The sequence below is a fragment of the Taudactylus pleione genome, unplaced genomic scaffold (assembly GCF_031769625.1).
Source record: "Taudactylus pleione unplaced genomic scaffold, aTauple2 ptg003137l, whole genome shotgun sequence".
NCBI lineage: Eukaryota > Metazoa > Chordata > Amphibia > Anura > Myobatrachidae > Taudactylus > Taudactylus pleione.
The window spans coordinates 3,498,728-3,512,861 of record NW_028287496.1 but is presented as its reverse complement, the minus strand read 5'-3'; the positions used below and the strand labels follow the sequence as shown (position 1 = coordinate 3,512,861).

The window sequence follows — 14,134 nt, the reverse complement described above, 5'->3', positions numbered from 1 at the left end:
TATGACTAGATAGAAAGACATGGAGGCTGGGAGAATCAGGGTATGATATATTACCACTATGAATAGATAGAAAGACATGGAGGCTGGAGAATCAGGGTATGATATATTACCACTATGAATAGATAGAAAGACATGGAGGCTGGAGAGTCAGGATATGATCTATTATCACTATGACTAGATAGAAAGACATGGAGGCTGGAGAATCAGGGTATGATATAATACCACTATGAATAGATAGAAAGACATGGAGGCTGGTGAATCAGGGAATTACATATTACCACTATGAATAGACAGAAGAACATGGACGCTGGGAGAATCAGGGTATGATATATTACTGCTAAGAATAGATAGAAAGACATGGAGGCTGGAGAATCAGGGTATGATATATTACCATGATGAATAGATAGAAAGACATGGAGGCTGGAGAATCAGGGTATGATATATTACCACTATGAATAGATAGAAAGACATGGAGGCTGGAGAGTCAGGATATGATCTATTATCACTATAACTAGATAGAAAGACATGGAGGCTGGAGTATCAGGGCATGATATATTACACTATGACTAGATAGAAAGACATGGAGGCTGGAGAATCAGGGTATGATATAATACCACTATGAATAGATAGAAAGACATGGAGGCTGGTGAATCAGGGAATTATATATTACCACTATGAATAGACAGAAGAACATGGAGGCTGGGAGAATCAGGGTAAGATATATTACTACTATGAATAGATAGAAAGACATGGAGGCTGGAGAATTAGAGTATGATATATTATCACTATGTATAGATAGAAAGACATGGAGGCTTGAGAATCAGGGTATGATATATTACCACTATAACTAGATAGAAAGACATGGAGGCTGGAGAATCAGGGTATGATATATTACCATGATGAATAGATAGAAAGACATGGAGGCTGGAGAATCAGGGTATGATATATTACCACTATGAATAGATATAAAGATATGGAGGCTGGAGAAGTAGGGTGTGATATATTACTACTATGAATAGATAGAAAGACATGGAGGCTGGAGAATTAGAGTATGATATATTACCACTATGAATAGATAGAAAGACATGGAGGCTGGAGAATCAGGGTATGATATATTACAACTATAACTAGATAGAAAGACATGGTGGCTGGAGAATCAGGGTATGATATATTACCACTATGTATAGATAGAAAGACATGGAGGCTTGAGATTCATGGTATGATATATTACCACTATAACTAGATAGAAAGACATGGAGGCTGGTAGAATCAGGGTAAGATATATTACCACTATAAATAGATAGAAAGACATGGAGGCTGGAGAGTCAGGGTATGAAATATTACCACTATGAATAGACAGAAAGACATGGAGGCTGGAGAATCAGGGTATGATATATTACCACTATGAATAGACAGAAAGACATGGAGGCTGGAGAATCAGGGTATGATATATTATGACTATGTATAGATAGAAAGACATGGAGGCTGGAGAAGTAGGGTATGATATACTACCACTATAACTAGATAGAAAGACATGGAGGCTGGAGAATCAGGGTATGATATATTACCACTATAACTAGATAGAAAGACATGGAGGCTGGAGAATAAGGGAATGATATATTACCACTATGTATAGATAGAAAGATATGGAGGCTGGAGAATCAGGGTATGATATATTACCACTATAACTAGATAGAAAGACATGGAGGCTGTAGAGTCAGGGTATGATATATTATCACTATGTATAGATAGAAAGACATGGAGGCTGGAGAAGTAGGGTATGATATATTACTACTATGACTAGATAGAAAGACATGTTGGCTGGAGAATCAGGGTATGATATATTACCATTATGTATAGATAGAAAGACATGGAGGCTGGAGAATCAGGGTATGATATATTACCACTATGTATAGATAGAAAGACATGGAGGCTGGAGAATCAGGGTATGATATATTAACACTATGAATAGATAGAAAGACATGGAGGCTGGAGAATCAGGGTATGATATATTACCATTATGTATAGATAGAAAGACATGGAGGCTGGAGAATCAGGGTATGATATATTACCACTATAAATAGATAGAAAGACATGGAGGCTGGAGAATCAGGGTATGATATATTACCATTATGTATAGATAGAAAGACATGGAGGCTGGAGAATCAGGGTATGATATATTACCGCAATAACTAGATAGAAAGACATGGAGGCTGGTGAATCAGGGAATGATATATTACACTATGACTAGATAGAAAGACATGGAGGCTGGAGTATCAGGGTTTGATATATTACCACTATGTATAGATAGAAAGACATAGAGGATGGTGAATCAGGGTATGATATATTACCACTATGAATAGATAGAAAGACATGGAGGCTGGAGAATCAGGGTATGATATATTACCACTATAACAAGATAGAAAGACATTGAGGCTGGAGAATCAGGTTTTGATATATTACCACTATGTATAGATAGAAAGACATAGCGGATGGTGAATCAGGGTATGATATATTACCACTATGAATAGATAGAAAGACATGGAGGCTGGAGAATCAGGGTATGATATATTACAACTATAACTAGATAGAAAGACATGGTGGCTGGAGAATCAGGGTATGATATATTACCACTATGTATAGATAGAAAGACATGGAGGCTTGAGAATCAGGGTATGATATATTACCACTGTAACTAGACAGAAAGACATGGAGGCTGGAGAATCAGGGTATGATATATTACCATGATGAATAGATAGAAAGACATGGAGGCTGGAGAATCAGGGTATGATATATTACCACTATGAATAGATATAAAGATATGGAGGCTGGAGAAGTAGGGTGTGATATATTACTACTATGAATAGATAGAAAGACATGGAGGCTGGAGAATTAGAGTATGATATATTACCACTATGAATAGATAGAAAGACATGGAGGCTGGAGAATCAGGGTATGATATATTACAACTATAACTAGATAGAAAGACATGGTGGCTGGAGAATCAGGGTATGATATATTACCACTATGTATAGATAGAAAGACATGGAGGCTTGAGATTCATGGTATGATATATTACCACTATAACTAGATAGAAAGACATGGAGGCTGGTAGAATCAGGGTAAGATATATTACCACTATAAATAGATAGAAAGACATGGAGGCTGGAGAGTCAGGGTATGAAATATTACCACTATGAATAAACAGAAAGACATGGAGGCTGGAGAATCAGGGTATGATATATTACCACTATGAATAGACAGAAAGACATGGAGGCTGGAGAATCAGGGTATGATATATTATGACTATGTATAGATAGAAAGACATGGAGGCTGGAGAAGTAGGGTATGATATATTACCACTATAACTAGATAGAAAGACATGGAGGCTGGAGAATCAGGGTGTGATATATTACCACTATAACTAGATAGAAAGACATGGAGGCTGGAGAATAAGGGAATGATATATTACCACTATGTATAGATAGAAAGATATGGAGGCTGGAGAATCAGGGTATGATATATTACCACTATAACTAGATAGAAAGACATGGAGGCTGTAGAGTCAGGGTATGATATATTACCACTATGTATAGATAGAAAGACATGGAGGCTGGAGAAGTAGGGTATGATATATTACCACTATGACTAGATAGAAAGACATGGTGGCTGGAGAATCAGGGTATGATATATTACCATTATGTATAGATAGAAAGACATGGAGGCTGGAGAATCAGGGTATGATATATTACCACTATGTATAGATAGAAAGACATGGAGGCTGGAGAATCAGGGTATGATATATTACCACTATGAATAGATAGAAAGACATGGAGGCTGGAGAATCAGGGTATGATATATTACCACTATGTATAGATAGAAAGACATGGAGGCTGGAGAATCAGGGTATGATATATTACCGCAATAACTAGATAGAAAGACATGGAGGCTGGTGAATCAGGGAATGATATATTACACTATGACTAGATAGAAAGACATGGAGGCTGGAGTATCAGGGTTTGATATATTACCACTATGTATAGATAGAAAGACATAGAGGATGGTGAATCAGGGTATGATATATTACCACTATGAATAGATAGAAAGACATGGAGGCTGGAGAATCAGGGTATGATATATTACCACTATAACTAGATAGAAAGACATGGAGGCTGGAGAATCAGGGTATGATATATTACCACTATAACTAGATAGAAAGACATGGAGGCTGGAGAGTCAGGGTATGATATATTACCACTATGTATAGATAGAAAGACATGGAGGCTGGAGAATCAGGATATTATATATTACCACTATAACTAGATAGAAAGACATGGAGGCTGGAGAATTAGGGAATGATATATTACCACTATGACTAGATAGAAAGACATGGAGGCTGGAGAAGTATGGTATGATATATTACCACTATGAATAGACAGAAAGACATGGAGGCTGGAGAAGTACGGTATGATATATTACCACTATAACTAGTTAGAAAGACATGGAGGCTGGAGAGTCAAGGTATGATATATTACCCCTATTTGTAGATAGAAAGACATGGAGGTTGGAGAATCAGGGTATGATATATTACCACTATAAATAGATAGAAACATATGGAGGCTGGAGAATCAGGGTATGATATATTACCACTATGTATAGATAGAAAGACATGGAGGCTGGAGAATCAGGATATGATATATTACCGCTAGGAATAGATAGAAAGACAAGGAGGCTGGAGAATCAGGGTATGATATATTACCACTATGTATAGATAGAAAGACATGGAGGCTGGAGAGTCAGGGTATGAAATATTACCTCTATGTATAGATAGAAAGACAAGGAGGCTGGAGAATCAGGGTATGATATATTACCGCTAAGAATAGATAGAAAGCCAAGGAGGCTGGAGAATCAGGGTATGATATATTACCGCTAAGAATAGATAGAAAGACAAGGAGGCTGGAGAATCAGGGTATGATCTATTATTCCATAGACAGAAAACCATACGGTTTCACATGTCTTATTAAGGCTTCTTAGACATGATAGGAAATTTCACAAATCCTACTGAATTTCTGTCACTCAAACTAAAAAAAAGCAATGAAATTCCGATCATTAAGTCTGACGCCTTAATGGACATGTTCCTTGCGCAATACATTAATGGTATGCCATCACATCATGTGGTTAACTGCAGATTCAGCACTCTCACAGAGTGAGATTGCTGTCACTCAAAAAATGGTGGAGCTGCTAATTCACAGAATTGTGTGCTCATTGGAATACACACATGCAGTCTATGCAATCACTGAAAGTGATGTCATGTTCTGTGCCATATTCAAATCTTCTCCCTATAAAAGGGAGACTTAGCACAAGCTAGTGTCAGAGTAGAGTCTCCTTCCTACTATACCTCCAGCTTTCCTGCTTCTTAAGCTGTTTGCTTAACCTGTTCCTGACTGTAGCATTTCTGCATCAGTTTGCTGATATTGTGTAATTACTGGTTCCCTCATGGACGTCTACAGTTTCAATCAGTCCCAGCTCTTTACAGGGAACCCAGACAGAGGGTTGCGACCTGCTTGTCGGATGCTGTGTAGCCTAATCTTTCTTGCAGGGGTCACTAGTGAAAACCCCCGGCACGTTAGACTACTACATGCCTCTGTTCTGGGTTTTAGTCAATCCATTAGTACATTTCAAGAATCCGTTATCCTAACAGTGTTGTATACCAGTCATTATAAAATGTGATGCTACACCATAGTTCAGGAGTTTTCAACCACGGTCCTCAAGGTACATAACAGTCCAGGTTTTAAGGATCGCCATACTTGAGCACAGGTGACTTGATTGGTACCTCAGTTATTTTGCTTTAACCATCTGTGCTTGAGCATGTATATCACTAAAGCCTGGACTGTTATACCCCTTTTTCACTGCTGGAATAACCCAGGTTATTTGTGGGTCTTCCCAGGTTGCAGCTCAGTGGAAAAGGGAGCCTGAAAAATAACCTGGGTCAAGTGACTTGGGAATCCAACCCAGGGTTGGACCAGGGATGGACCTGGGTAATGGTGTAGTATAGAGGGTACCACCCGGGTTATCCGACCTGGGTGATGCCTAAAATGAGCTGATTGGTGGTTGTGGAGCGATCACCTCCCACTTTTTATGAGCTGAAACATTTAGTCGGACGGAAGGTGCTGTGTACCTGGGGTCTGACCTGGGTTTTTGGTGAAAGATGAGTAATATTGTGCCTTGAGGGCCGAGGTTGGGAATAACTGACATAGTAGTTCACATTCACTCTCTGCCGCAGGCAGCACAAATACTGCATCCCTACTCCAGGTTATTTCATTTTATAGCAGTTTAATACCCAGTTTACTCCTCTGTCTCTAAATAATAGTAAATCAAGTGGGAATCCCATCAACTTCATAGTAGAGCAGGTTTAGTTTATAGTTTATACCATACTTGCCTACTTTTGAAGAAGCATGTCAGGGAGAATGTGACAGCAGCACCTATGACCGTGTACTGCTACATCTGAGAGGCGTGTCTTACATGTGATGGGCATGTACTGCTACATCTGAGGGGCGTGTCTTACATGTGATGGGCGTGTACTGCTATATCTGAGAGGCGTGTCATACATGTGATGGGCATGTACTGCTACATCTGAGGGGCGTGTCATACATGTGATGGGCGTGTACAGCTTCATCTGAGAGGCGTGTCATACATGTGATGGGCGTGTACAGCTATATCTGAGAGGCGTGTTATACATGTGATGGGCGTGTACAGCTATATCTGAGAGCGTGTCTTACATGTGATACGCGTGTACTGCTATATCTGAGAGGCGTGTCATACATGTGATGGGCGTGTACAGCTACATCTGAGAGGTGTGTCATAAACCTGACTTACATCCACATGTATATAGCAGTTAGTAAGATCTACGTGTTGATGAAAACACTCTGATACTGTTCAGAAAACGCATGTAGCCATAGGGATCATTGTGACTTATACCCAATGCAGGGAAATGATACTAATACATGTAACCATAGGGATCATTGTGCCTTATACCCAATGCAGGGAAATGATACTAATGCATGTAGCCATAGGGATCATTGTGCCTTATACCCAATGCAGGGAAATGATACTAATACATGTAGCCATAGGGATCATTGTGCCTTATACCCAATGCAGGGAAATTATACTAATACATGTATCCATAGGGATCATTGTGCCTTATACCCAATGCAGGGATATTATACTAATACATGTTGCCATAGGGATCATATACCCAATACAGGGAAATTATACTAATACATGTAGCCATAGGGATCATTGTGCCTTATACCCAATGCAGGGAAATGATACTAATACATGTAACCATAGGGATCATTGTGCCTTATACCCAATGCAGGGAAATGATACTAATGCATGTAGCCATAGGGATCATTGTGCCTTATACCCAATGCAGGGAAATAATACTAATACATGTAGCCATAGGGATCATTGTGCCTTATACCCAATGCAGGGAAATTATACTAATACATGTATCCATAGGGATCATTGTGCCTTATACCCAATGCAGGGATATTATACTAATACATGTTGCCATAGGGATCATATACCCAATGCAGGGAAATTATACTAATACATGTAGCCATAGGGATCATTGTGCCATATACCCAATGCAGGGAAATTATACTAATACATGTAACCATAGGGATCATTGTGCCATATACCCAATGCAGGGAAATTATTCTAATACATGTAGCCATAGGGATCATTGTGCCATATACCCAATGCAGGGATATTATACTAATACATGTAGCCATAGGGATCATTGTGCCTTATACCCAGTGCAGGGAAATTATACTAATTCACGTAGCCATAGGGATCATTGTGCCTTATACCCAATGCAGGGAAATTATACTAATACATGTAGCCATAGGGATCATCGTGCCTTATAACCAATGCAGGGAAAGATACTAATGATCCCATTTGAATGAATATATCTCTGTTCTTTTTTAATATAACATACATAATGGGGGTTAGCAGGGAGATAACTACACTCTTCAGGGAGACAGTGAGATTGTTAGACTCTTCCAGGGAGTCTCCCTGACAATCACAGAGAGTTGGCCAGTATAATTCTATTTTATATGTTATGTAAATCTCATACATTCAGATAAGACGTGATATACAAATATATACATAAGAATCTATTTATGATTGTGCCATCAACCCAATTAGTAAGAGTAGCATGGACTCACCTGAATCTCCACCAGCGGGTACTGCGAAGACAAAGAAAACAGACAGAAATAAATGTAATTATAATATATGCAGAAGGTGAGTGAGACGTCCCTACAGGGCTGGGAGCTGCCGGGTGACAGAGTTATATTACTCAGATTAGAGAGCTAATGTGCAAACTACAAAACCTCTTTGGTGGAATTACACCTGTGTTATTTTCGGGAAAGCTGAGGAATACGTACACCGACATGGTGGTGCCTGCAGCGGAATAATACTGTGCACCAGCCAGTGTCAGAGTTAGGCAGACTGTGGGATTTCTTGCTGTGAATAGGTATATCCGTGTTCCTGTGCACACCGTACTGTTCTAGCGGGAGTCTTCTACACTCTAACTTGCTGTGCATTTACATTCCGTGTAGTTATGTGGTAGATGACAGTGTAACCTTTGGAGTGGACGGAATGACAATTACATACAGTACCGATGCTTTGTCTGGGATGAGACCTGGATATATGAATTGCACACATAAAAAGGGTATAGATTAGGTAACACATTGGAATCTGATTATTTAGCAGAATTGTTGCTCTTCTCTTGTTTTGCCTCCGCTAAGCACCATCACATCTGTCTACAGTTATTATACATTAGAATTACCCATTTTTAGCGCAGCCATTACCCCTAGCGGCAGAATAAGCCATTTATGACAGCTCTCTGGACACACTGAGACCGAACCAGTATTCAGCAGCTAAATTGGTGTAATTTATAACCATTATTAAAAGGAATTAAAACCCATTCTTTATTGTAAAATCCTTAATGTCCTCTTTCATTGTGTAGGAGAACACGTAATGCCTTTCTTACCTACATATGGAATTAATATACTGCTTTGGATTTTTAACTGTATATGAAATAAAAGTTGTACTTAAAAAAAAAAAGTGTTTGTTCTGTGTTGCAGCTATTGTTATTGGAAGATGTCTACAAATTGGTAAGTGCGTAGTGGATGTGAGCAAGGAGGTTTTTCCACACATTAATTCCAAACCAGAGTAGGATTTATTGAATATAAGAGGATACAGGTGACAGAAGATAAACAGCAGTCAATATGATATGGTATCAATCTCTCTTGGGCTTACTGTAGGGCCGTAGAGCACAGTGATGCTCCAATAATAGAGTGTCAAACTTCTGCACATACAGACCCTTTTATAGAGCCAAGTACACAAGTCTTGCACTTGCAGTAATAATTAGCCTGACTTTAAAGTCTGGTGACTCAGATTTGACGAGTCATGTATAATAGACATGTGATGTTATTGTGGCTGTTGACTCATTCACAGTCAATAACACAGTTAAAAGACAGCTTGTAGCATTTAACCATTTATCTACATGTCAACAATTTTGAGGTTACAATTTACCCCACTCACCCCTGCAATTATTATTTTCCATCTCATAATATTTAACTTTTTGCTTTATGTAATTTTTGTTCATAATTTAATAATTATAATTTAATTTTAATTGCAATTATTTTATGTTTTATGCTTTAAGGTTGAAGTATCTTCACCTTTAAATAAATAGTAATTTTTTATATATTGGTTGTGTCTTCTTGAATTGGGAGACCATCCGTAAGTAGACATTATTTTATTCTAAGAACACCCTAACACTCTAGATTATTTCAGTCCTTATCCTCTCTGTAATGAGATAACAAGACTTTATTCCATTACTATTAAACCAAAGGACATCTTGATTATAAATTAAGGTCCAAGGTGAATAACACATTTATAATCGGAGAGTAATTATTTGGTCCGATTCACCATAAGCGACATTAGACACTATAGGCCTGAGTCACTACGGATCGCAATGCTGCGTACGCAGGTAACAATCGACTGATTGCGTGCGTATTAGCAACGCGATCCAAGCTGTATCAGGCCCTATGTTCTTTGTTCTGTAGCCCTTTCTGAGTACCCTGAGGAACAAACACCGGTTGGTTTGAAAGCCACCGATGCAATCTGCAATCACTGGCAGGTAACAGTGCAATATTGCCCAATGCCCCATTGCATTCAAGAATCGGTAAGCATACAGTATATCATAAGGGGCCTATTTTAAATAGGAAGCACCAAAGCTAATATTATCCACATCTGTCAATTACAATTGCAAGGGAGATAGGGATACAGTAACTACAATTGCAGAGAGAGAGAGGCAAAAGCACTCGGTAATAATAACCCCTGATGAGCTTTCATTTGCCCATTTTATCAGCCTCTGTACTTGCACTTAAGTGTTTGAAGGACAAAGGACAGATATCAGATAGGAGACAGGAACTTGTCCCCAGATAGAGACAGCTGTAATTTATTCGGCACTAATGCTGGGATCTTATGGACCCAACTATAACATTTATCCCGGGCTCCGTTTAACAATATTGCACAAAATAACACAACTACAGTACATGCAGTAGCGAATGGTAATTTATTGTGCACAAAACTAATTCGGAGTCATTGTTCTTGTTGACTTGATTTATTTCTATTGTTATTTGGTTGTTGGCATATATTCATTTAACCCCTTTTCCTACAGTCAGAAGAAGGATCTAATCAGACCCGGTATTTCTGCGTTCCAGGTTATTAAACTTCCTTCAGGACCTGAGTGTATTTTACTCCTGTACTGTTTATACATGACGCTGTACTGTATTTTGACTTGTTGAATTGTAATAACTGTTGTGTGACTTAGATACTTGATTAGATTATTATTTGTGAAAAAATTCTTGCTAATATTTCAAAAGTACATTGGTACAATACCCAGAACCGGGAGACAGGACAGACTGGTAGGAAAACCTCTGTATTACACCACACCTGGGGCCATTGTGTAACAGATATACTTACACTTTCCCTGGATATTTCCATGTCCTGATCCACAGTGACAATACGGAACATGACTAAGAGGAGGGGACAGGAATATTAGTATAAAGAATGATAAATAAGACAACATAAACCAGCACAGTGAAATATAGATTTCTACTATAATTAATGTATAAGCTCCATAACTGGATTTCCTACAGTTTGAGGGGGAGATTTACTAAGCGAATGTTTTGTATGCAGATTGCAAACCCCTAAACATGCGGATCAAGGCAAGCTGCACTCACATGGTAAAATATCTGGTTTTAACACTTACATTGTGCAAGAGTCTAGTGTTAACGCCGCCATACATCAGCGACGGATCGCTGTGTTCCTGCAATCCAGCAACCCGGCATCGCAGGATCGGTGAAATCCAACATGTTGGATTTCACAGATATGCCAATCACGATCAGAAAATGATAGTGATTGGCACATTGGTGAATTTAACATGTAGAATTTCAGCGATCTTGCGACGGATCACGGAACACTAATGTCCATCAGTCGGCATTTCCATTGTAGGATCGCTGGATCGGATGCCTGATGTATGGGGGGTCGTTACTCAGTATCAGGCCTGGTCCTCTAGGGCGTCCCTAACAAATGATCGGGCCCCATCATTTAGAGATGTCAGCTCAATGCTTAATTGCAATGTGACCCCCCCTGACGTGGGAGGTGTGGGAAGGGGGGTTGGAATGTGCACATGGCACATGAGCCAGACCCATAATTTGTATTTATAGTGGCCATCCAGCCGTCCTTGTAGGACTTAGTACATGTGACGCTAATGCGGCTTCATAACCGGCGCTTTTATACTGTACAATGCAATTTTATAAGGTTCTGCTTAGTGAGTCTCCCCGACAATCCAATATCTCTCTGTACAAATAAAGAAGAAACTCTCACTTAATAAAAATTACTGTAAACGTAGAATGTGACACAATTAATATATAAAAGATTAATTTTGTTCCATGTTGAAGTTTGTTATTATACATAATTTTTTTATTTCCTAAATGCTTAAAAAGAAAACAATAGTTTATACATGATCTAGAGAGAGAAGCCAGCAAAAGACTGAAAAAGGTTCTTCCAAAACATTGGTGCCAGCGGTGAGTATGGCAACTAATTGTGGCCTCCCAGAGGAGGCAACGACACCCCATTATGGGCATTAAGGCTCAAAGGACAGATATCAGATAGGAGACCTCCTATTGTCCTCCTATTGTCTTTTACTTCCACATATGTCACAGATTTTGTACAACTGAGGCTACAGTGTTTATTCATCTATATATTGCTCTAGGAAGAGCGGCTAGAAGAGATCTTTTTTAATAATGTCCAAATAATGTTTGGATAAAACCTGTCCTATTTGATTACTTTTGAAAGCTGTATACAAAGTGGATTCAATTCCAGCCTTTTATAAAAAAAAATAATGTTTATAATTAAGATTCATGTTTCAGTTTTGGAAAAATTAATTAGCGATCTTGGATAATTGTTACTTCTAAATATACCAGGCAATAATTCACATCCGAGGGTCCAGGAAGTTAGGAAAAATCTGTTTGGCAGAACGGATCTCCTCTGTGAAGACAGCTGGGCAGCACGGTCACATGTGATGCGATCTTGCCAGCTGAAACAAAGCTGCCTGCGGGCGCATCACATGCAACGCCACCAGTTAAGTGTTTAAACATGATGTTTTGGGAGTACGGTGTTTTCATGACTAACCCTGTCCCTCTATTATACAGCTTTAACCATTAATTCTATTGGCGTATTTCAAACAATCACTCTCACTCCTATTTCCTAACACTCCGTTGTCTACAGACGTGATAAGTAAATCAGCCTTTGTTATAATGACTTATCACTGCGGTCAGTCAGCAACAGGAAATATCCCCATGGCGTAGGGATTAGCGGTGCCTCTGTGGCAGAACTGCTCTGTGCCCGAGTCATACCATAAGGCTCAACATACTTTGTAGGATTCCGGTCCTCCTTACTCCTCACCTTTCTGTCCTGGTTTATATTTGGGTTTGTCAGTTTGGATGAAAGTTCCATTATTTTTCCTGCGGACAATCAGAGATTTGGTGCTGAGCTGTATCTTGGTGCCTCCAATCTCGTGTCCATATACCTCAATGTCTACGTTCTCTGTGGCTGCAGAAGGTTCAGGAACCTGAAAATGGGTGAGTAATATTTTAGTATGAAATTTGTACTTTTTGGTTAATACCTGTAATATTAGAAGAATCCTGCTCACAGTGAGTCTGAGGGATCATTTCCTCATATCATGTTATTTTATTCCAGTGGTACTCCGTGGTAAATACTGAACCTATTTTTGTATCATTTTTAATTCGTATAACTAATTCTAGAAACAGGAAGAATCAGTGCACCAATTTCATATATGAAAGGAATAAAATAAAAATGAATAACATAAGCACCCAAAGGCAGTTCCAGTGTAAAGAAATACTATAAACTAGAGATGTGCAGTTCTCTTCTCCAGAGATGTGAATCCACCCAAAATTTAGAGAATCAGATCTGAGTCACAGTTCTGATCTTCTGAGGAGATCCACACAGATCTGAGTAACAGTTCTGATCTCCTGAGGAGATCCAGACAGAGCTGAGTCACAGTTCTGATCTTCTGAGGAGATCCACACAGATCTGAGTAACAATTCTGATCTCCTGAGGAGATCCAGACAGAGCTGAGTAACAGTTCTGATCTTCTGAGGAGATCCACACAGATCTGAGTAACAATTCTGATCTCCTGAGGAGACCCAGACAGAGCTGAGTCACAGTTCTGATCTCCTGAGGAGATCCGGACAGATCCCAGTTGCGGTTTTGATCTCACTGTTCGGAATTCAGATTTTAAATCTGAATTTTGGGTTTTGGATTGCAAAAATTACAAGATTTTAGCTGTTTTTAAAAACTTTTAATCAATTCTTTTAAACCAAAAACCCAGATTCAAAAGTAAAACACGATGATGAATCCAGATCCAAAACCAAGAGACGGGGGTCAGCGCACATCTCTACTATAAACCCTGTATTAATGTGTAACTGTGAGTACCGGCAGCTTTCTTCGTATACAAAAAAAACTACTGTGGAAC

At 39.0% G+C, this 14,134-nt stretch overlaps 1 protein-coding gene across 1 annotated transcript in view; it reads right to left on the bottom strand.

Moving 5' to 3' along the window:
* LOC148430837 (alpha-2-macroglobulin-like protein 1) overlaps positions 1-14,134 on the bottom strand; it is a 630,872-nt gene that overhangs the window by 566,867 nt on the left and 49,871 nt on the right. Inside the window, exons 4-6 of the mRNA XM_088466430.1 lie at positions 13,045-13,210; positions 11,059-11,111; positions 8,232-8,252 (exon numbers count right to left, since the gene is read on the bottom strand). Of these exons, the coding sequence (XP_088322556.1) occupies positions 8,232-8,252; positions 11,059-11,111; positions 13,045-13,210 (240 nt within the window). The remainder of the gene's footprint in view (positions 1-8,231; positions 8,253-11,058; positions 11,112-13,044; positions 13,211-14,134) is intronic.